Source organism: Microcaecilia unicolor, chromosome 6 (genome assembly GCF_901765095.1).
Source record: "Microcaecilia unicolor chromosome 6, aMicUni1.1, whole genome shotgun sequence".
NCBI lineage: Eukaryota > Metazoa > Chordata > Amphibia > Gymnophiona > Siphonopidae > Microcaecilia > Microcaecilia unicolor.
Genome location: NC_044036.1, coordinates 316,756,036 through 316,779,904, shown reverse-complemented (window position 1 = coordinate 316,779,904; position 23,869 = coordinate 316,756,036). Strand labels below are relative to the sequence as shown.

The window sequence follows — 23,869 nt, the reverse complement described above, 5'->3', positions numbered from 1 at the left end:
CATGTCACCAATGAAGTAATGTTTTTCACTTCTGGATTAGTTAATGTGAATGGAGCTTTGGAGTTAGTACTAAGGATAATTCTGAAAAAGAATGAAAAGTAGTCTATATTTAATCTACAGCATGTGCAAAACTGGGGAGTGAAGCCAAATTAATTCAGAAATGGATACCGGAGTAATTAATCCAAGAGTAGTTCTACAGTATGTACGAAACTGGGAGTGAATTTGAATTAACTAATTCAGAAGTGAATGTTGGCCTAATTACTGGGAGAAGTTCTAGAGTGTGGAACTGGAGATGAATTCAAATCAACTACTCAGCAGTGAATACCAGAGTAATTAACCCAGGAGTATATTTTGTGTGTGGGGGGATGTGAAAACAGTATTAGAGACAAATGTAGAATTTGAAGTCCACAGAGAATGAGTTCATGTTTCCATTACATAGTTTCCCGCTATTCCAGAACCTGTAGGATAGTTGAGTCCATCAACCAGCAGATGGAGATATAGAATTGAAAACTGAGCTGAGACATATTTCTCTTGGCATTCAGTCCAGCTCCTCAGTATTTTCTATCTCCAGCAGGTCATGGACACACTTGTCAGCCTCTGGTTCTGAGTGCTTTGCTCCTGGTCCAGTTGGTCAAATGGTTCCCAGTTGAGCTTTGTGGGTGGCTTGAGTCTGCTGAGTCTGTTGTGGAACATATTGCTGCTTTCGTTTTGTTCAAATTGATACAGAGAAGCAGTATTTTAGAGTACTGTTTTAATGTGATTGCTGTTCCTTTACCAGCTGTGTAAGTGTTCATACCCCTGATGCAGGCAACTTATATGCCAAAACATGGCCGTGTCAGGTCATCCACATTTCGCTGGATTACAATAAAGGACTTTTGGTTCCATAGAGTGGCTCCATGTCCTCACTGTGTGGTTGGATTGGTCCTCTTCGTGGGATTCCTCCTGGTCCTTCTCTTCTGTATTTTCACCTATGGAGATCCCACCTAGGTCGTGACTCCAAAAGCAGATTTTGTGACCCCATTTGGGGTCCTGACCCACATTTTGGGAAGCTCTGACCAAAACTTAGGCACTTTAGCTCCTAAATATATCTGCTATTTTCAGCCAAACTTAAAGGTCTATGTTTTCAGCTGAAAATTCAGTTGAATTTAGCATTGTGAAAGCTGAGTTTGTGTTTAAGACTGCCATTCATTTGTTAAGATTTATGAGCCTGTTAGGTGCCTAGCGCTGAAAATCAGTGCTAAACGTTTAATCTTTTCCAAGACCCTAAATCAACCCGTGTTTCAGACCTCTTAGGCTCCTTAATTTAAGAGTTTAGTGAAACTAGGAGCACAAATTTAGGGACTCCAGCTCCAGGCCTTTTCCCAAGAGGCCAATTTTGGAACTTAAATTTCAAAGTTAGGAACTTAAACCCTTTGAACATTGACTTCAAAATATTTTTGTATTGTGTGAAATGAATCTGGGATTAAGGTACACACAGGGTACAAGTGTTGTCTTCTCTGTCCACAGGACAAATGTTCCCATTTTCTTCAACCAATAAGTATATAGACGATCTTTTTGAGCCAGTGCTGCCTTCTGGGCATGGGGTAAGTCCAAGGATGTCGATGTCTCTTTCTGTCCACCCATCCCCTTGCCTGTCTACATAATTCTGCATAAATCTTCCCACTCATCTGCCTTGCTTTTAATATATTATGGGCTCCTTTTACAAAGTCACACTTGCATTTTTAGCACACGCTAAACTCTAGAGATGCCTATAGGAATATATGATCAATCTAATTTGAGAGACCTTACAGTTCTAGTGTGGGGACTAAATGTATAAACTCAATTTGTTATGTCCCAAACACTCGCAATTAGAGTATGCGTTATACAACAATGCTTCATCCACCGTCAACATTCAACATTTCCAGAGCTACAGTTCCAATAACATTAATTTCTCAATTTTTAACGGGGATCATCAGAGTATCTTGCAACATACGCCATATGGGAACAGCGCCCCAATATACTCATGGTGCTGTACACATCGTCATAGATCTACCCATGTTCTTATATTTTTTTGAGCTTTTTTATCTTCTTAATGCAATCATAGATAAATATATTCCAAAGAGCTTTAAGCTTTACACATTAGAGATGCGCATGTATTAGCACTTTAGCGATTTTTCACCAGGAACAAACCTCCGCCAACATGGCCAGGTTTCGAGATCCTTCTTCAGGGAAGAGGTTCACATCTCACATCATACTCCTGCATAGGGAAAAAAATGGCCGCCAGGATACTGGGCTAGATGGACCATCAGTCTGACCCAGTATGACATGTTCTTATGTGTTTTGCCTGTCTTTCCATTATTTATTTAGAGTGGTAGTTTCCAAGCCTGTCCCGAGTGACCTCTCCAGCCACTGCCTTCATAGTGGAGGAGTGGCCTAGTGGTTAGGGTGGTGGACTTTGGTCCTGAGGAACTGAGTTCGATTCCCACTTCAGGCACAGGTAGCTCCTTGTGACTCTGGGCAAGTCACTTAATTCTTCATTGCCCCATGTAAGCCGCATTGAGCCCTGCCATAAGTGGGAAAGCGCGGGGTACAAATGTAATAAAAATAAAATAAATTGCATACAAATCTATCTCATGCATATTAATTATGGATATCCTTAAATCCCAACTGACTGGTGGTCCCCTAGGACAAGTCTGGCAACTGCTGCCTTAAAGTTTTCTGTTCCCCTCTTATCTATGCAAGCTGGATATACTCTGGAATGTGCCTTATGAGTAAGATGATTCCTACTGATCTGGCCAGGTGAGTTTCCCTGTTGATGCTATAATGTGTTTTTATTTCTAGGGACTGGACAGAGCAGGCATGCTGAATGCCAGGATGAAAGGAGGTGGGAAGATTGGGCCAACCTATCAGGGAGCCTTCTCTCCAGCAGGTCAGTGCAATGTTTAAAGGGAAATCAGTATACATCAGTAGGGGAAGAAGGGAAGAGGAGTTTGGTCTCTCCCTCTCATACACCTATTTTTTAAGGTCAGTAAAGAAGACCTAGAGAATTCTCCCCAGACATCGCTCAAGATGGCATAGTGCTGTTGCCTTTGCCAAATCAGAATGGAAAGGAGTCTGAACAATTTTGAGTCCAATATAGAGAGGAATGGACTGTCCAAACCCAAGCTCTTGGATCTGTTGTCTACATATTTTGTTTTCATTGATTTATTTATTATTTGCCCATTATTTCCATGCTAAACAAGCTAGAGCAAACACAGATGTTCAATAAGAAAGAAAGCATTCATATCATAAACCAAAACAATGAACATAATTCATATATATATATATATATTTATATCTCCCACTGCTATCCGCCACCCTTAAAAATAGTTGAGTCTTCTCCTTTTTTCAGTACATTAAGGAATTGCCCTAAAGACAAATCACTAAATGAAGCATTCTACAACCAAAAGCCACTTAGGAAACTCTTGAGCGGATGCATTCTTTTTAGGTCTGAATATTCCAAAAGGTCTTGCTGACCCAAGGCAGACAGTAATGTTCTGTCCACTGCATCAGCTCCAAAGGTGCGCCCTCTTGAGCAGCCCTAGAAATCATCACTAACATCTTTGCAGATGGTCCAGTACCAAAATCTTCAATAGGGTAGACTATCTGGAAGGTGTGGATAACATGATGAGGGATCTAGTGAAGCGTGAAAAAAGGTGTAGAATTTGATAGCTAAGATTTAATACTAAAACAAAATACAGGGTCATGCATTTGAACTGCAAAAAACAAAACAAAACCAAGGGAACAGTAGTGTATAAGGAGTGAAATACTTCTGTGCACAAAAACAGAGTAGAACTTGGGGGAGATCATATCTGATGATATTAAGGTAGCCAACCAGGTAGTGACGGTGAAAGCCAGAAGGATGCTTGGGTGCACAGGGAGAAGACTGGCCAGCAGGAAGACCCCATTTAGAGTACTGTGTACAGTTCTGGAGATCAGACCTTCAAAAAGATGTAAACAGGATGGAATCGCTCCAGAGGGCAGCTACTAAAATGGTCTGTGGTCTTCATCATAAAGCATATGGGGAGGTAGGATAGAGACGTTTAAATATCTCCATGCACAGAAGGCGAGTCTCTTTCAATGAAAAAGAAGTTCTGGAATGAGAAGGCATAGGATGAAGGTGAAAGGGGATAGACTCAGGAATAATATAAGGAAATATTTCTTAATGGAAAGGGTTGTGGGTGCTTGAAACAGCCTCCCAGTGGTGGTATTATTGGTAGACACAAGCACAGTATCTGAATTCAAGAAGGCGTGGGACAACACAGTGGGTCTCTATGGGAGAGGAAAGGATTATTAGGTGGTAGGAATGGGCAGACTTGATAGGCCATATGGTCTTTATCTGCTGCCATTTTCTATGCTTCTATGTAACATATTAAAATGGATGCGATATTTCACTGGTATCAAATGTCAGCCATGAAGACTAGGTGTAATATACTCAGAGCATGCTGCATCCTGTAATTATCACCCTTTAACCAGACTTTCAGAAGACTCTTACACATGGTCACCCTTCCGTGCCCCTAATCTCTGGTCTCTTTCTTCATCTGAATTATTGTATCATCTAGCTTTGTGTCTAGAAGCTCACTCTCATCCTCACCACTTGTGTCCATTTTTGTTGGTTGAAATAATCCAAAGTATTGTACACCACCAGGTTTGCACGTGGGAGCATTTTAACATGTCTCATTGCTCTCTTGCAGGATTTCCCATCACGCCTAGCTATTCAGCGGGTTAGTAAGTCTGAAGCTTCTTTAGGTTTTGTTTCTGTTTGCAAGTACCCCTTTTTTTCTATTTTGTTCTGAGCCAGAGGACATGTGACTTATAAATCTCTGGGGCACGACAATGTGGTATAAATTTGTGCTTTTATCATGCATCTGAGGCAATTAAAGTTGGGGTTTATTAAGGTATTGAATTGTGGAACAGGATAAGTGGGGAAAATCTGGGATCCATCATCAATGTTTGGTATGTGGTTCTTTGATTTTTAATGCAAATATGGCCATGGAATAATTACAGATCTATGCTTCTGTTCAACATTTCAATCTGTTGAGATGTGTCTTTTGGAAGTGTGATAAATTGTGAATTTCAGATTTGCTATGTGGTGAGTTGCAGATGTGACTGTTTTGATTTTAGGGTCATGCTTTAGGAAGATTGGCTAGAAGCCATAGATGTTATGCATCTTTTCTCACAATTAGCTGCATCTTTAGCCAGTCCAAGATATCAGCAAACATTTATAGCATATTCCTCTGATCTATATACATTCCCACATGTATGTGCAACCTGATCTATGTGGTTTTAGCTAAAGTTCAGAGCTGGGTTAAATTCACTATAAAGAGGTCATCCTCTTCTATCCATTCTGAGGTCACCACATCTGCATATGAGATACTGAGTTAGTGACCAGCCTGACCTACTAATTTTCAAAACAAACATTTGCTCAGCAAACCATGTTGACCTACTTGCAGGATATATCTACTTCCATTTTAAAACAACCACTGAGACCAGCCCTCTTCTCCCAAGAGATTTCTTATCATACCACAATACTACATTAGTTACAGTGATCTATTTCTTTTCATGTAAAAGCATTGGTGACTCTTGCACTTTTGAAGAGCAGTACCTATATCCAGTGCATCTTTTCTAGCAAAAAAGGTGCCGGTACTCAAATGCTAGATCACTGAGGAATCCACCCCACAATAGCCAGGCCCCCTGCAACCAGTCACAGAACCTATGACAAGGCAGAATTGGTGTGTAGAGCCTGAGCTCTTTCATTAAAACGTGGGGTCCTTGGGTCAATTTTAGCAGACAATGGAAAAGGTGCCGGTACTCAGTACCCCCAAGTACCCCCTCAAAAAAAAGCCCTGCCTACATCTTAATTTAATTGACAGATTTATAACCTGCCATTTCACAATGATGGATATACAAAAGTGGCTTACACAGTACATAGTTATCAAAAACATATAAACATCTTAAAAACAAGAGAAAAAAGTATAAAATGCTGGAAACTCAACAAATAATAGCAACCCTCCCCCTCATCTCACAAACTCTTCAAAATATGTACAGGGCAGCAAAGTTAAAAAAAAAAAATAATAATTTGTGGTAACTTGTTCCAAGACCACATCACTAAAGACTTGTTTCCTAAGAAAAGTCTTTAGACTCCATCATTCACTGTTAGACCCTAGCACAAAAGTCTAGAACGTTGATGTTTAACAACTTCCCTTTGCAAATATCCCAGGCCCAAATTATGAATATTCTAAAAGACCACGCATAAAATTTTAAATCTAATTGGAAGCCAGTGAAAAGACCAGAGCTAAGGTGGGATTCGGTCTTGCAGGGAGCTTCTAGTCACCACTCATAAGTACATAAGTACATAAGTACATAAGTAGTGCCATACTGGGAAAGACCAAAGGTCCATCTAGCCCAGCATCCTGTCACCGACAGTGGCCAATCCAGGTCAAGGGCACCTGGCACGCTCCCCAAACGTAAAAACATTCCAGACAAGTTATACCTAAAAATGCGGAATTTTTCCAAGTCCATTTAATAGCGGTCTATGGACTTGTTTAATAGCGGTCTATGGACTCTTCGTGTAAATGGCTGATTACCACAGGTTGCATAGCTGTACTGAAATATTGTGGGCAGTGGCGTAGCCACAGGTGGGCCTGGGTGGGCCAGGGCCCATCCACTTAGGGCTCAGGCCCACCGAACAGCAGCACATATTTAGTGCTAGCTAGTGGGGATCCCAAGCTTCGCCAGCTGAAGACCTCCCCCTGATGGTGCTGAAAACACTGCTTTCCACTTCAGCAGTCTAAGCTTCCTAAGCTGCTGATACTGGCCTCCTTGCATTGGGGGGGGGGGGGGAGGAGAACATTTGGTGCCCACCCACTTCTTGACTAGGCCCACCCAAAATCTGCTGTCTGGCTACGCCTCTGGTTGTGGGGCTAGATAGGTAGCTTAGCCTGGTGCACTAAATACAGCTTGTTCTTTTTACCACAGCAGAAAGCTGTGATTCTAGTCTCAGGGCAGAGTCCAAAATCACTCCAAAACTTTTCACTTGGTGAGAAACCATCATATCCTGACCCATCAAGTTTAGATCCGAAATCTCTGCAGGGATTCCCACAATAACTCTGTTTCTCTGAAATAAGCTGAAACATGCTGCCATTTGGCCATGTTTTCAAAGTGTCCAAGCTCCTATTAAGTTTGGCCACCACTGCAGCCAAATCCTGTGTAACTGGAGCCAAAAACTGAATAACTTCTGCATATAATGGGAGGGGGGGGGGCGCAAATTTTTAATAAAGGCTACTGTCAGATGCATTCAAACTTTAAAAAGAAGTGAGAAGAGTGGAGATCCGTGAGGAATATCTTCCTCCAAATAACAAGTCTGTGAACTGAACCTTCCCAAACCCTCAGTCCAACAAGACGGGATAGCGGGTTTTTATGATCAACCGTGTCAGATGCAACAGAAGGGTCCAAAAGAACCAGCAGGCCTGTTTTTCCCCCCATATCAATAGTCTTGCACATTTCATCAATTAACACCATCAATACTATCTCCATTCTGTAATCTGCACGGAAACCCAGCTGGGCATTATCTAATCTATCCCATTACTCTAAATGACTGTTTAACTATTGCATGATGCAACTCTCAACTACTTGTGTGTGTCATTGTGTCCACAGTGGAAAAGCCCAACAGGCTAACAGCGTTGGGCCTTTCCATAGCACATCATCTGTGCATGGCAAAGACAACCAACCTGAGTGCATGGAGGTGGAAACTCATTGGGGAACTGGTGATGGCATCTGTATTGCAGTGGTAGACTGAGGTAAAGTTTTATTTATCACGCAGTAGAAGTAACAATACCTGCCAATGTCATTGCCCTCTAGGTTTTCCTGCAATGGGACAAGGACCTGCGTATCAAACCATGCCAGTTATGGGTGGGATGATGCCAGCCACAATGCCTGCAATGAGCAGTGTGCCAATGATGCCCACAATGGGTGGGGTTGCAACTATGCCAGGTAAGAATGTGCAACAGTAGAGAAGGAAAACGGAAGTACAGTAGCCACAGTTAGCGATCTGAATTCATTTGCCATTCTTGAGGCCTAGGACCTGAGACACAATTATCCACAGTTCACAACCTCCCAATAATGTTCAACGTGGAGAGATCCAAGACCGGAATGGCAGAAGGTTCAGTAGATTAGAGCTGACGTTCTCGTGCAGAATTACATGGACACCCATATCTGGGATTAAGGGGCTTATAGGATAAATGTATTGTAGCAAAGCTTTGTTGGGGAGGGACAGTGCAATACTGGGAGATTAGGAGATCTGAATATATTCTCAAAAACCGGTGGGATCACAGGATTGGTATAACTGAAACAGAGAATATTCTGTTCTATCAAGCCATCATTGTAGACTTAGCTGCCCCATGAGTTTGGAGGCGATTAAGGAATATGATGCCTTCCAGAAATATATAAATCTTGACTGTCTGGGCACAGATGGAAGTATTATTGTATTATTTTTTTCATCATGATGATTTTGTTTTATGAATCGTATTGTAAACTGCATCGAGTTTTTAAGGGAGATGGTATAGAAGCTGAAATAATAAATAACTACCAGTTGTATGGATGTGTTTTTTTTTTCTCAAATTTATATCCAGCAATGACCTATATCCTGCCTGCTGTTAATTCCTTTTCTGGAATATGATGGGTCTTTGCTAGAGTTATGCTGTTGGGTCTATAAAGAGTATAGAACGTCTCAAGCCCTGAAGAAATCCCTGTAGCCACTACTGAAGTCCAAGGGCTGCCTCTTCTATGGGGAAGGGAGAAGACGTCTTCTGAGCTAGTTAAATGCCATTTTTTTTCTATATCTCTCAGCAATGATGATGCCTCAACCCCAGCCCCAGCCGCTGCTGCCTGCTGTGGATCCCACTCAGCTGGCAGTACAACAACAAGCCTTCATCAACCAACAAGCACTTCTGCTGGTGAGTATTGAGTCAAAGGAGAGAGGGACATGAAGAGGGAAGCCGAAATAAAGGTGCAGCTGGAAGGTTTCATGGCCCAATGTTCTGCTCTGCTAAGGGGGTCGTTAAGAAGCCGCTCCGTGTGGAAATCATGACATTTATATGTGTTGAGAGAGACCAGGGTTCAAATCCCACTGCTATTCCTTGTGGCCTTGGGCAAGTCACTTAACCCTCCATGGCCTCAGGTACAAATGTTTGCAAGCTCTCTGGGGAGGGAAATTCCTACTGCACCTGAATGTTTCTCACCTTGAACTACCACTGGAAAGGCATGAGCTAAATACTAAAAATAAAATAAATGTTAATTTTAGAAAACTACTATTTACATGTGGAAATGGTCGGGATACAGATATTTCAAGGGGGTGTGGTTTGGGCAATACAAATATTTCTGCATATATTTCTAATTTTAAAATGGGAATACACAAAAAAACCTCCCTGTCAACCTTTGCACCAGCTCTAAGAGACACGTGGAGAGGCATAATCGAACGGGGCGCCCATCTCTAAGGGTGCTCATCTCTAAGGACGTCCCAGCGAAGGGGCGGGGCATCCTGTATTATCGAAATAAGATGGGCGTCCATCTTTCGTTTCGATAATACGTTCGGGGATGCCCAAATCTCAACATTTAGGTCAACCTTAGAGATGGGCGACCTCAGTTTTTGTCGATAATGGAAACTGAGGACGCCTATCTCAAAAACAACCAAATCCAAGGCATTTGGTCATGGGAGGAGCCAGCATTCGTAGTGCACTGGTCCCCCTGACATGCCAGGACACCAATCGGGCACCATAGGGGGTACTGCAGTGGACATCCAAATTGCTCCCAGCTGCTTAGCTCCCCTTACCTTGTGTGCTGAGCCCCCCAAAATCCACTACCCACAACTCTACACCACTACCATAGCCCTTAGGGATGAAGGGGGCACATACATGTGGGTACAGTGGGTTTCGGGTAGGTTTTGGAGGGCTCCCATTTACCACCACAAGTGTAACAGATATGGGGGGATGGGCCTGAGTCCGCTTCTCTGAAGTGCACTGCACCCACTAAAAACTGCTCCAGGGACCTGCATACTGCTGTCATGGAGCTGGGTATGACATTTGAGGCTGGCATAGAGGCTGGAACAAATGTGTTTTAATTTTTTTTTTTGGATGGGAGGGGGTTGGTGACCACTGGGGGAGTAAAGGGAGGTCATCCCTGATTCTCTCCTGTGGTCATCTGGTCAGTCCGGGCACCTTTTCGAGGCTTGGTCGTGAACAAAAAGGGGCCAAGTAAAGTCGGCCAAATGCTTGTCAGGGCCGGCCTTTTTTCCATTATCGGCCGACACGCCCCCTTGAACTTTGGTCGTCCCCGTGACGGAAAGCAGTTGAGGGCTCCCATAATCGGCTTTCGATTATGCCGATTTGGGCGACCCTGAGAGAAGGCAGTGGCGTTCCTGGCCTGGATGGCACCCGGGGCGGAGCACCGATGCGCCCCTCCCCCCGCTAGATGACACCTCCCCCCCTCCAGCGAAATGACACCCCCCCCGGTGCACGCCACTGGGGGGGTGCCGCGGCGCGCGCCTGCTCCTCCGAGTTCGCTAAACTTCGTTCGTTCGCTGCAGCTCCCTCTCCCCCTGAACAGGAAGTAACCTGTTCTGGGGCAGAGGGAGCTGCAGCGAATGAACGAAGTTTAACGAACTCAGAGGAGTGACCACCCCCACCGCCCCCCCTTGGTACGCCACTGAGAGAAGGACACCCATCTCCCAATTTGTGTCGGAAAATGGGCATCCTTCTCTTTCGAAAATGAGCTGGATAGGCTGCATAAAAGTGCTCATTTTGGTCAACGCTTTAAATGGGGGATTAAGGAAATAATGGTACTTAATTCTCAATTTGTTTTAACATTCAAACTTCGAAAAGAAACCCCTTTTGAAGCTCCCTCTTATTAATTGGTGCCACTTAGGTTTATGGATTTTTTAAAATCACCATTTTCATGCCTAACTGCACAATGAAACTGCTGAATGATTCTGCTTTTTCTTTTTTTCTTTTTTTTTTTTTTTTTCCCAGTATGCAACTTTGTAAACTCGCTGCCCCCATTTGACTTCCTGGCAAAAACGCGTGAACTTTTGCATGATAATGTTTCCAAATTTGTTCAATATTTAATATTCCACCCATCATCAGCAAGATCTGAGCGGTTTACAGATACTTCTACAATATCTATAACAATCAAAAAAAAAGAGGAAAGTTAAAATATACAAAGAAAGTTGAAAAGATGGAAGTAAAAAAAAGTAAAAGACCTGCAATGCAGTAAGTCCCAACTCTTAACTCCCATCGATGTCAGTCTAAGAAACGAGACCACCTCACAAGCAGATATGTTTTAACACCCAATTATTTATTTATTTATTTATTGGGATTTATTAACTGCCTTTATGAAGAGATTCACCCAAGGACGTATACATTAGATACAGTATAACATTTTAATGTATTTAAAATGTAAACGTAAAATTTAAGAGTAACAAGTGACATCTTGGATAAGTACATAAGTACATAAGTAGTGCCATACTGGGAAAGACCAAAGGTCCATCTAGCCCAGCATCCTGTCACCGACAGTGGCCAATCCAGGTCAAGGGCACCTGGCACGCTCCCCAAACGTAAAAACATTCCAGACAAGTTATACCTAAAAATGAGGAATTTTTCCAGTCCATTTAATAGCGGTCTATGGACTTGTCCTTTAGGAATCTATCTAACCCCTTTTTAAACTCCGTCAAGCTAACCGCCCGTACCACGTTCTCCGGCAATGAATTCCAGAGTCTAATTACACGTTGAGTGAAGAAAAATTTTCTCCGATTCGTTTTAAATTTACCACACTGTAGCTTCAACTCATGCCCTCTAGTCCTAGTATTTTTGGATAGCGTGAACAGTCGCTTCACATCCACCCGATCCATTCCACTCATTATTTTATACACTTCTATCATATCTCCCCTCAGCCGTCTCTTCTCCAAGCTGAAAAGCCCTAGCCTTCTCAGCCTCTCTTCATAGGAAAGTCGTCCCATCCCCACTATCATTTTCGTCGCCCTTCGCTGTACCTTTTCCAATTCTACTATATCTTTTTTGAGATACGGAGACCAGTACTGAACACAATACTCCAGGTGCGGTCGCACCATGGAGCGATACAACGGCATTATAACATCCGCACACCTGGACTCCATACCCTTCTTAATAACACCCAACATTCTATTCGCTTTCCTAGCCGCGCAGCAGCACACTGAGCAGAAGGTTTCAGCGTATCATCGACGACGACACCAGATCCCTTTCTTGATCCGTAACTCCTACGCGGAACCTTGCAAGACGTAGCTATAATTCGGGTTCCTCTTACCACATGCATCACTTTGCACTTGTCAACATTGAACTTCATCTGCCACTTGCACGCCCATTCTCCCCAGTCTCGCAAGGTCCTCCTGTAATCGTTCACATTCCTCCTGCGACTTGACGACCCTGAATAATTTTGTGTCATCGGCGAATTTAATTACCTCACTAGTTATTCCCATCTCTAGGTCATTTATAAATACATTAAAAAGCAACGGACCCAGCACAGCCCCCTGCGGGACCCCACTAACTACCCTCCTCCACTGAGAATACTGGCCACGCAATCCTACTCTCTGCTTCCTATCTTTCAACCAGTTCTTAATCCATAATAATACCCTACCTCGATTCCATGACTCTGCAATTTCTTCAGGAGTCTTTCGTGCGGCACTTTGTCAAACGCCTTCTGAAAATCCAGATATACAATATCAACCGGCTCCCCATTGTCCACATGTTTGCTTACCCCCTCAAAAAAATGCATTAGATTGGTGAGGCAAGACTTCCCTTCACTAAATCCGTGCTGACTTTGTCTCATCAGTCCATGTTTTTGTATATGCTCTGCAATTTATTCTTAATAATAGCCTCCACCATCTTGCCCGGCACGACGTCAGACTCACCGGTCTATAATTTCCCGGATCTCCTCTGGAACCTTTCTTAAAAATCGGAGTAACATTGGCTACCCTCCAGTCTTCCGGTATTACACTCGATTTTAGGGACAGATTGCATATTTCTAACAGTAGCTCCGCAAGTTCATTTTTTAGTTCTATTAATACTCTGGGATGAATACCATCAGGTCCCGGTGATTTACTACTCTTCAGCTTGCTGAACTGACCCATTACATCCTCCAAGGTTACAGAGAATTTGTTTAGTTTCTCCGACTCCCCCGCTTCAAATATTCTTTCCGGCACCGGTGTCCCCCCCAAATCCTCCTCGGTGAAGACCGAAGCAAAGAATTCATTTAATTTCTCCGCTACGGCTTTGTCCTCCTTGATCGCCCCTTTAACACCATTTTCGTCCAGCGGCCCAACCGACCTCTTTGGCCGGTTTCCTGCTTTTAATGTATCTAAAAAAGTTTTTACTATGTATTTTTGCTTCCAACGCTAATTTCTTCTCAAAGTCCTTTTTTGCCCTCCTTATCTCCGCTTTGCATTTGGCTTGGCATTCCTTATGATCTATCCTGTTACTTTCAGTTGGTTCTCTTCTCCACTTTCTGAAGGATTGTTTTTTGGCTCTAATGATTTCCTTTATCTTACTGTTTAGCCACTTAAATAATAAGTAATTCATTCCACGTAAGTGTTGCCATACTGGGACAGACCAAAGGTCCATCAAGCCCAGCATCCTGTTTCCAGCAGTGGCCAATCCAGGTTACAAGTACTTGGCAAGATCCCAAAACAGTACAATACGTTTTATACTGCTTATCCTAGAAATAAGCAGTGGATTTTCCCCAAGTCCATTTTAATAATGGCTTATGGACTTTTCTTTTAGGAAGCTATCCAAACCTTTTTAAACTCTGCTAAGCTAACTGTTTTTACTACATTCTCTGGTAACAAATTCCAAAGTTTAATTACATGTTTGAATGAAGAAATATTTTCTCCAATTTGTTTTAAATTTACTACTTTGTAGCTTCATTGCATGCCCCCTAGCCCTAGTAGTTTTGGAAAGAGTAAACAAGCGATTCACGTCCACCCGTTCCACTCCACTCGTTATTGTATAGACTTCTATCATATTTTCCCTCAGCCATTTTTTTCTCCAAGCTGAAGAGTTCTAGCTGCTTTAGCCTTTCATCATAGGGAAGTCGTCCCATCCTCTTTATCATTTTTTGTTGCCCTTCTCTGTACCTTTTCTAATTCCACTATATCTTTTTTGAGATACAAATGATATCAAAATATGGACATGGTGAAGCACCTGCATACTTTATAGCCATTCACAGGCATCAGTTTTCAAGCAGGTTGGTTCACTTTGGGTAAATCAGTATTCACTTAATTAAATGGCTTTGAAAGTTGCCCTCCCTAGGACCACAGATTTGTTGCAGGAGACTGAAATAAAAGGTGGAAAGAACTGTATTTACTTGCTTGTGAAGAGGATGGAGGGATCACTGAGGGCTTTGGTTCTCTTCCAGGCTCAGCAGATGACACTTCAGGCTTCTGTGCTCTCACAACAGCAGCAGCAGCAGCAGAGGCAGCTACAGCAGCAAACGTTGGACCCTCCCAGACCAACTCAAGTCTCGACATATGCACCACCTCCAGCTCCAGCTCCAGCACCAGCACCACCTCCAGCTCCAGCTCCAGCTCCAGCACCAGCACCACCTCCAGCTCCAGCACCAGCACCACCTCCAGCACCAGCAATAGCTCCAGCTCCAATATCCAAACCCAATGGTGTCACTAAGACTCAAAGACCAGTAATTAAGCCGAAACCTGCCGTGGAGTCACAACAGCCAGTGTACCCGCCTGTAACTACTGCCTTACTAATGTTAATACAGTGTCGTAGGTGGTGGAAATGAGGGCATGGGACAGGCATGTGGGATCTCATAGGGAGAGGAAGAGATAGTGGATGATATTGGATGGGTCATATGGCCTTTGCCATCATTTGTATAATTTTGTCCTGAAGAAAATATAGAGGTCCGTTTTCTAAAGCTATTTGCCTGTGTAAATACTATTTCCACAGGTAAAAAGCCCATTTGAAAACTACCTTCCCAGTATGTTAGTAAAAGCATGCGCAGCACTTTTACCTGCGTTTAGTGAAGTCGTTCCCAGGGGGCAGGGCTAGGGTAGGAATTTCTATAGCATTACCTAGTTTACAGTAAGAACACAATAAGGACAATTCTATAATTCTTCCGTCAGGACCGATATGCCCATATCACCCCTCTCCTCAAGTCACTTCACTGGCTCCCGATCAGGTACCGCATAAAGTTCAAGCGTCTCCTACTTACCTATAAATACACTCGATCTGCAGCCCCTCACTACCTCTCTACCCTCATCTCCCCTTACGTTCCTACCCGCAACCTCCGCTCGCAGGTCAAATCCCTCCTCTCAGTACCTTTCTCCACCACCGCCAACTCCAGGCTCCGCCCTTTCTGCCTCGCCTCACCCTATGCTTGGAATAAACTCCCTGAGCCCATACGTCAAGCCCCCTCCCTGCCCATCTTCAAATCCTTACTCAAAGCCCACCTCTTCGATATCGCCTTCGGCACATAACCATTACACCTCCATTGAGGAAATCTAGACTACCCCAACTTGACATTTCGTCCTTTAGATTGTAAGCTCCTTTGAGCAGGGACTGTCTTTCTTTGTTAAACTGTACAGCGCTGCGTAACCCTAGTAGCGCTCTAGAAATGTTAAGTAGTAGTAGTAGTAGTAGTATAATCTGGGTGTCGGCATTGACAAGCCCTTGGACACACAAAAGTATTTGCATTTGTTACCCTTATCTTTCCAATAACTCATCAGTGTATAAGGTTATTTATTGTTGTATAATTCACACTCTCCCTTATCTTTCTGATGAATTGATGTATGTTGTGGGTATTTTAGTTTACTTCGTTAAATGTAATCGATGAGATTTTATTTTGTACAGCGCTCTATCTGTTGATGGTGGGAGGGGGGGGGGGGTAACACATGCATAAAATCCTAGCACTTACCTGCACTAGTGCCAGCAGGGGGACCGAAGGGCTATTCTGCAAATACTCGTTTAACTTCCATAGTGCGTATTTGCAAGAGGGATGGAAAATGGGCAGGGCTCCCAGTCGCGTGTGTAACTTACTAACTCCTCTGTCTCTTGTCGAGCTGCGACAGTTTGGAAAGCATTATCACTTAGTGCTCAGTCCTGTTCTAATTATAAAATCTTCCGGAATCCATAAATATGTGATTCGAGATTGAGACCAGATTGAAGATGAGAAGGGTGTCAATATGTTTTAGAATTGGAATAATTTTTTATTGTATTTTCTAGATGATTTTCAAGCTTGTTGTCCACATTGAACTCATGTTGGTAGTAGCAAAGTATAAGAAATTTTGTGATGTGATTGGTGCCCACAGTTATGCCAGATCTATGTCTGTGTGTAACAGGGGCGTAGCCAGACAACAGATTTTGGGTGGGCCTAGGCAAGAAAAGGGCGGGCACCAAGTGTTCTCTCCCCACCACCACCAAAAATATATCTCAGCTGGCAGGAAAATGCTTCTTTCCACCTTGGCAGTCTGCAGCAGGCATGCGCTGAAAACTGAGCATGCACAGGTGCCGGTATCATGGAGAGTAGCGCTTTCGCTACCATCAGGGGGAAGTCTTCAGCTGACGGAGCTTGGGATCCCCACTAGCTACCACTAAACATGTGCTACTGTTGGGTGGGCCCTGAGCTGTAAGTGGGTGGGCCCCAGCCCACCCAGGCCCACCTGTGGCTACGCCACTGGTGTGTAAATATTAGGCATGCCAATACCAGGTTACCTTTGTACTCTGTAGTGGAACCTGGGTTCTCAGATGCCATTATAGCATAGACTCATCCTCGGGATGCCTCAGTGGAGACTCCCAGTTGTAGAATTGCCCCTTTTATCTTTAGTGCATAATTTTCACTTTGAAAAGTGACACAAAGAACATGGATAAAAGATACCCGTGGGCTCTGCAGCAATGTGAACAATTTGAAAATTACCCTCGATATTTCATAACCACTAATACTGAGAAGTACTCTGTCTGTGTTCTGGGTTTCAGATTTCTTCAGTCAATGAAGACCCAGTCCTTGATGCGGAGTATTCCCATCAGAGAGATACCTTTCAGCAAAAAAGAGATTTTTTTCCAGAAAATAGGTCAGTATTTACTTTTCTAAGCTGTTTCCCTTCTCTTACATTGGAAACGTCCTCCATGCTTCACCTGTCTCAATACCTAGGGCAGTGGTTCCCAGTGCTCAGGTACATATGTAAATTATAGAATTCTATCTTTTACATACATGCAAGCTAACATCTAGGCTCAGGTTACACCAGATATATTATTCATATGAACATAAGAATATTCATACTGGGTCAGACCAATGGTCCATCTATCCCAGTATCCTCTTCCAACAGTGGCCAATCCAGGTCACAAGCATGAGACAGAATCCCAAAGAGTAGCAAGATTCCATTCTACCCATCCCAGGGACAGCAGTGGCTTTCCCCATTTCTGTCTTATAGCAGACTATAGACTTTTCCTCCAGACGTGAAGCATCTGTTTATGCTTCCAAAATACTAGGACTAGGGGGCATGCAATGAAGCTACAAAGTAGTAAATTTAAAACGAATCGGAGAAAACTTTTCTTCACTCAACGTGTAATTAAACTCTGGAATTTGTTGCCAGAGAATGTGGTAAAGGTGGTAAGCTTAACAGAGTTTTAAAAAGGTTTGGATGGCTTCCTAAAGGAAAAGTCCATAGACAATTATTAAATTGGACTTGGGGAAAATCCACAATTTCTGGGATAAGCAGTATAAAATGTTTTGTACTTTTTTGGGATCTTGCCAGGTATTTGTGACCTGGATTGGCCACTGTTGGAAACAGGATGCTGGGCTTGATCGACCTGTGGTCTGTCCCAGTATGGCAATACTTATATACTTATAACTTGTCCAAACCTTTTCTAAAACCCAGATACACTAATGACTGATACCACATTCTCTGGTAATGAGTTCCGGAGCAACTATTTGTTGAGTGAAAAAAATATTTCCTCCTATTTGTTTTAAAAGTATTGCCAAATAACTTCATGGAGTGTCCCCTAGTCATTGTACTTTTTGAAAGAGTAAACAATCGGTTCACGTTTACCATACTTTTCTTTATAGAATAAGCTTCAAATAACCACCATAAACAGCACCTATAGTGGGCACTTATATTATAGAATTACTCTTCGTGTGCTGAATTTATTATATTTGTATCCTCTATGCAGGGCAACAAGAGAATGAAGTGAAAGCATCTCGATCAAAGATTTTACTCCCACAGGGGATGTCTGAGATGAATAAGGAGAAAGAGGAGGAAGAACCTGAACAGAATGACAACCCAGAACCTGTGGCCAAGCCTGGTAAGAGATACTGGCAAGGCATGTTTATGGGTAGAGAAGGGTACGAGATAGGGTACCTCTCAAACCCGGTGCTGTCCACAGCTTCCAGGCCCTCTGTTGGTTCTTATGTTGCATTTAAGGTTTTGCTTTGGTTGTCCACATACAAGTGCCATATCCAAGATGAAATCTGATGAAAGTACTGTGCATACCCCTACCAATGAACCTGAGATAAATGATCAAAGGAAGCTGGTGTTTACACTCCAGTTTGGACCATTTTCAGTTCAGAGTTGTTAACGCCACTTCATGAGGACAAACAATCCTTCATTCTGAGTAAAAGTTACCTTTCTTAAGAACATAAAAACTGCAATGTTAAATTAGACCAATGGTTCTTGAGCCTAGCTTCCTTGGCTCTGACGAGGGTCACGAAGTACCCTCCAAAAACTTCCTTCTCCCTCTTGTACCATAGAAACATTGTAATATAATGGCAAATAAAGACCATTCAGCTCATTTAATCTGCTCAGTTTTATTACTGGGGCAAATCAATAGATGATAATCAATCGTTGGTGTTTCCCTTATTTCTTTGCATTCAAGGATCCTATGTGATGATCCCAGGTTTTCTTGAATCCCATTACCATTTCAGTTTCCACCTCTTTAACTAGGAAGCTCTTCTCATTCCATAGATTCATTGTCTTTTCCATAAGAAATATTTTCTGATCTTGTTCTGATGTTTACCCCCTTGGAGTTTCATACTTTTGTTTGAGAGTATTCTTAGCATAATTTATGGCTTTCAAACACTGGCAACTTGACACTCAGAAAAAAAAAATCCTTCCATTTATTACTGGTGTTTAGGATGACCTTTGTGGTATGCCTTTTTGAATAGGTTAACAAACATCCTAATAACCTTATAACATTAACGAATAATATTAAAATGAATACTACCAAACTATTCCTCACTATTTGCTTACTTTCCCTAATCCACCACATACATACCACCCCCCTCTCAGAAACCAATAACATTCCCACAATATACCTGCTTAACAGACCATGCAGACACAATACACTACAATTAAACAACAACAATAACCAAAATGATGGAACTACTCCTCTACATGAACAACGCCAAAATGAAGGAAAAATGGAAATAATAAATTTACACCTCAAGAAGATAGACAATTAAGAATAATCCACACAATCCCAAACTCAACCGACCCCTTTCAAGCAATTCAAATTGGATACACCAATGCCAGATCAGTTGTCAATAAAGCATCATTAATAGTAGACTAGATTACTGATGACAACCTCGATCTATTAATTATCAGCGAAACCTGGATTCATGATCACAATGACCCAATTATACTGGATCTTTGCCCTCCTGATTACAAATTACTCACTGGACAAGAAATGGCAAGAGAGGAGGAGGCATTGCGCTGATTTATAAATCTTATCTTACCGTAACAACAACTGCCGCATCCATATTGCCTCAGTTTAGAATTAACCACACTACCTTGCTTGACTATCTAAATATTATTCTGTTTTATAGACCACCAGGTAACTGGCAAGAATGCCAACCACACTTTATGGATTTCATTTTGAATACTTGTGCATCTAATTCTAATCTCCTTATATTGGGAGACATTAACTTGCACTTGGAAGACCCTTACGCGAAGAATGCAAATGAATGCAAAGATTTTCTCCAACTATGGGAATTCAACTGGACTAATATTTTAGAAACTCATGTTAAGGGACACACACTCGACCTTATTACCTACAAATTCGCCCAAGATCAAACCCTTATATTAACAGATACAAAATGGACACATATCAAACATGCGTGGGATAAGCATAAAGGAATCCTGTGCAGAAGGAATGGCTCCTCAGGAGCTTAGTCGAGATTGGGTGGCAGAGCCAGTGGTGGGAGGCGGGGCTGGTGGTTGGAGGCAGGGATAGTGCTGGGCAGACTTATACAGTCTGTGCCAGAAGCCGGTGGGTGGGAGGCGGGGCTGGTGGTTGGGAGGCGGGGATAGTGCTGGGCAGACTATACGGTCTGTGCCCTGAAGAGCACAGGTACAAATCAAAGTAGGGTATACACAAAAAGTAGCACATATGAGTTATCTTGTTGGGCAGACTGGATGGACCATGCAGGTCTTTTTCTGCCATCATCTACTATGTTACTATGTTATTACGTAGCTTACCACAATTCCAGAACCTGTAGGATAGTTGTGTCCATCAAACAGTAGGTGTAGATAGAGAACTGAAAACTGAGCTGAGACATATCTCTCTTAACATCCAGTCCAGCTCAGTGGTGTGCTGGAGCCGGCTCGCACCGGCTCGCAAGAGCCGCTTGTTAAATTTTGACAGCTCTTGCGAGCCGGTTGTTGTATGGGGCGAGCCGGCTCCATTGCATAAGGTAAGCATGGCAGGAGGGTGCCATGCTTACCTCCCCTCCCGCTCCCATCCATGTCTAGTGATGTCCTTCGCCCCCCCCATCCTCCCCTGCCGCTCCCATCCGTCAGTTTCAATTACCTGCCTCGAAGCGCCGCATTATCTAAGGCCTGCCTGCTGCCCGTCTCCAGCTGCCTTCCCTGCTGCTTCTCAGGAGTTTGGTTCGCGCCCTTCGTCCCGCCTTCTGATGTCATTCTGATGTCATTTCCTTTTCCCGCGGCGGGGACTAAGGGCACGAACCGAACTCCTGAGAAGGCAAGCAGGGAAGGCAGCTGGAGATGGGCAGCAGGCAGGCCTTAAATAATCCGGTGCTTCGAGGCAGGTAATTGAAACTGACGGATGGGAGCGGCAGGGGAGGATGGGGGGGGGGCGAAGGACATCGCTAGGCATGGGTATGGGAGCAGGAGGGCAGGGGAGGGAGGAGAATTGCTGGGGAGGGTGGGGGGCGAAGGACATCGCTAGACCTGGATGGGAGCGGAAGGGCAGGGGAGGGAGGAGAATTGCTGAGGAGGGTGGGGGGGGGGGGCGAAGGACATCGCTAGACCGGATGGGAGCGAGAGGGCAGGGGAGGGAGGAGAACTGCGGCATGGATGGGCAGAGGGGGGCAGGGAGAGAATGCTGGGCATGGATGGGGCAGAGGGGGGCAGGGGAGAGAATTGCTGGGCATGGATGGGCAGAGGAGAGATTGCTGGGCACTGGATGGGCAGAGGGGGCAGGGGAGAGAAGAGAATGCTGGGTATGGATGGATAGAGAGGGGCAGGGGAGAGAGGAGAGTTTCAGGACAGGATGGAGGGGGAGAGCAAGAGAATCTGGACATGGATGGCGGGTAGGGAAGGGAGAGAGAAGAAATGCTGGACATGGAGGGAAGATAGAGGAAGGAGATTAGATGAGGGAAAAGGAAGTGAGGAGGAGAAATGCACATGGATGGAGAAAATAGCAGAAGCTGGATCCACTGTACAGTCAAGTATGCGGAGGACCAGGAAATGAAGAAGAAAGGAGGAAAGAAAAGAAATAATGGAAAGGAAGCCTGGAAACAGAGTCAAGGGAACAGATAGAGAGCAGCAGAATCAGATACTGGACCAGCATGATCAGAGAAACAAAGTCACCAGACAACAAAGGTAGAAAAAAAATAATTTTATTTTCATTATAGTGTTTGGAATATGTCCACTTTGAGAATCAGGTGCTGAACGTTAAAAGTTTATGTTTATTTACTTATTTATGGCATTTTATCCCATATTAAACATGAATTAGATTGGAACCTGGGATCATTTAATTTTTTTTCCTGGAGAGAGTAATGTGCTGCCCGCCCCCCCCCCCCCCCCCCCCCCCCCGGGTATAGCCAGCTCTGCAATATTTTGGGGGGGGGGCGCAGTGGTGGGGGGGGGGGAGGAGCAGAGGTGGATGGGGGGACGCCGAGGTGGACCGGGGAGAGAGCCTGTTAAAAATTTACCAGCACACCACTGGTCCAGCTCCTCAGTGTTTTCTATCTCCAGCAGGTGGGTGGACACACATTTCAATCTCTGGTTCTGAGTGCTTTACTCCTGGTCCAGTTGGTCAACTGGTCCCCAGTTGAGCTTTGTGGGTGGCTTGAGTCTGCAGAGTCATATCTTCAGATCTCTGTCTGTGGTGCCCCGTGAATTTACTTCTTCCCTCCCTTCACCTCTCCCCTCTTTTATGTGGAGCTGTCCTTTTCCAGCAGAACATTAAAAAAAAAAAAGTAGAAGAAAAGAGGGTTGATGGAGAGCATGGGATGACGTATCAAAACGGTAACGGAATTCAAACATGCATGGGATAAACATAAAGGAATCCTGTTCAGAAGGAAGGGATCCTCAGAAGTTTAGCCGGGATTGGGTGGCAGTATAGCGTTGCATGAGTCTGGTAGCGCCTTGGAAATGTTAAGTAATAGTAGTAGAGCCGGTGAGGGGAGGCGGGGCTGGTGGTTGGGAGGCAGGGCTAGTGCTGGGCAGACTTATATGGTCTGTGCCCTGACAATGGCAGATATAAATCAAGCTAAGGTATACACAAAACGTAGCACGTATGAGTTTATCTTGTTGGGCAGACTGGATGGACCGTGCAGGTCTTTTTCTGCCGTCATCTACTATGTTACTATGACTTGCGGAGACTATGAGCTTGGGGGGAGCAGCTGGCAGTGGTAAGTCCGACTAAAGTTTGACACAGAACCACTCGGAGGGTAGCAAGATCTATTTGGTGCAGTGGAGGGATTCTGACTCACTGCTTGGGACACGTTGTGCTGCACTTGTGACAGCTGGGGTGAATGGTGATTCCTACGGAAGCAGTTAAGTGATGTTCCCCTAGTCTTTGTAATTTTGGAATGAGTAAAAAATTGATTTAGTTCTACTCTTTCTACTCCACTCAGGATTTTGTAGACCTCAATCGTATCTCCCCTAATCTTTCTCTTTTCCAAGCTGAAGGACCCTAAACTCTTTAGGTTTTCCTCATACGAGAGGAGTTCCATCCCCTTTATCATTTTGGTTGCTCTTCTTTGAACCTTTTCTAATTTCACTATACTGAACGCAATACTCAAGGTGTGGTCGCACCATGGAACGATACGGAGACATTATAGTATTTTCGGTCTTATTCACCATCCTTTTCCTAACAATTCCTAGCATCCTGTTTGCTTTTTTGGCCACTTCTGCACACTGAGCAGAAGATTTCAGCATATTATCTACAATGACACCTAGATCTTTTTCTTGAGTGCTGACCCCCAAGGTGGTCCCTAGCATCAGGTAACTATGATTCGGATTATTTTTTCCAATGTGCACCGCCTTGCATTTGTCCACATTAAATTTCATCTGCCATTTCGGTGCCCAGTCTTCCAATTTCCTAAGGTCTTTCTGCAGCATTTCACAGTTCGCATGTGTTGTAGCAACCTTGACTAGTTTTGTATAATTTGCAAATTTAATCACCTCACTTGTCGTCCTGATTTCCATATCATTTATAAATATGTTAAATAGCACCGGTCCCAGTACAGATCCCTATGGCACTCCACTGTTCACCCTCCTCCTTTGAGAGAAATGACCATTTAACCTTACCCTCTGTTTTCTATCTAATAACCAATTCCTAATCCACACTAG

The 23,869-nt window shown here is 43.7% G+C and overlaps 1 protein-coding gene across 1 annotated transcript in view; it reads left to right on the top strand.

The window, feature by feature from the left end:
- The first annotated feature begins 14,711 nt into the window (after window positions 1-14,711).
- MYO15B (myosin XVB) overlaps window positions 14,712-23,869 on the top strand; it is a 93,925-nt gene continuing 84,767 nt past the window's right edge. Inside the window, exons 1-3 of the mRNA XM_030208262.1 lie at window positions 14,712-14,787; window positions 17,028-17,122; window positions 18,222-18,353. Of these exons, the coding sequence (XP_030064122.1) occupies window positions 17,041-17,122; window positions 18,222-18,353 (214 nt within the window). The 5' untranslated portion in view covers window positions 14,712-14,787; window positions 17,028-17,040. The remainder of the gene's footprint in view (window positions 14,788-17,027; window positions 17,123-18,221; window positions 18,354-23,869) is intronic.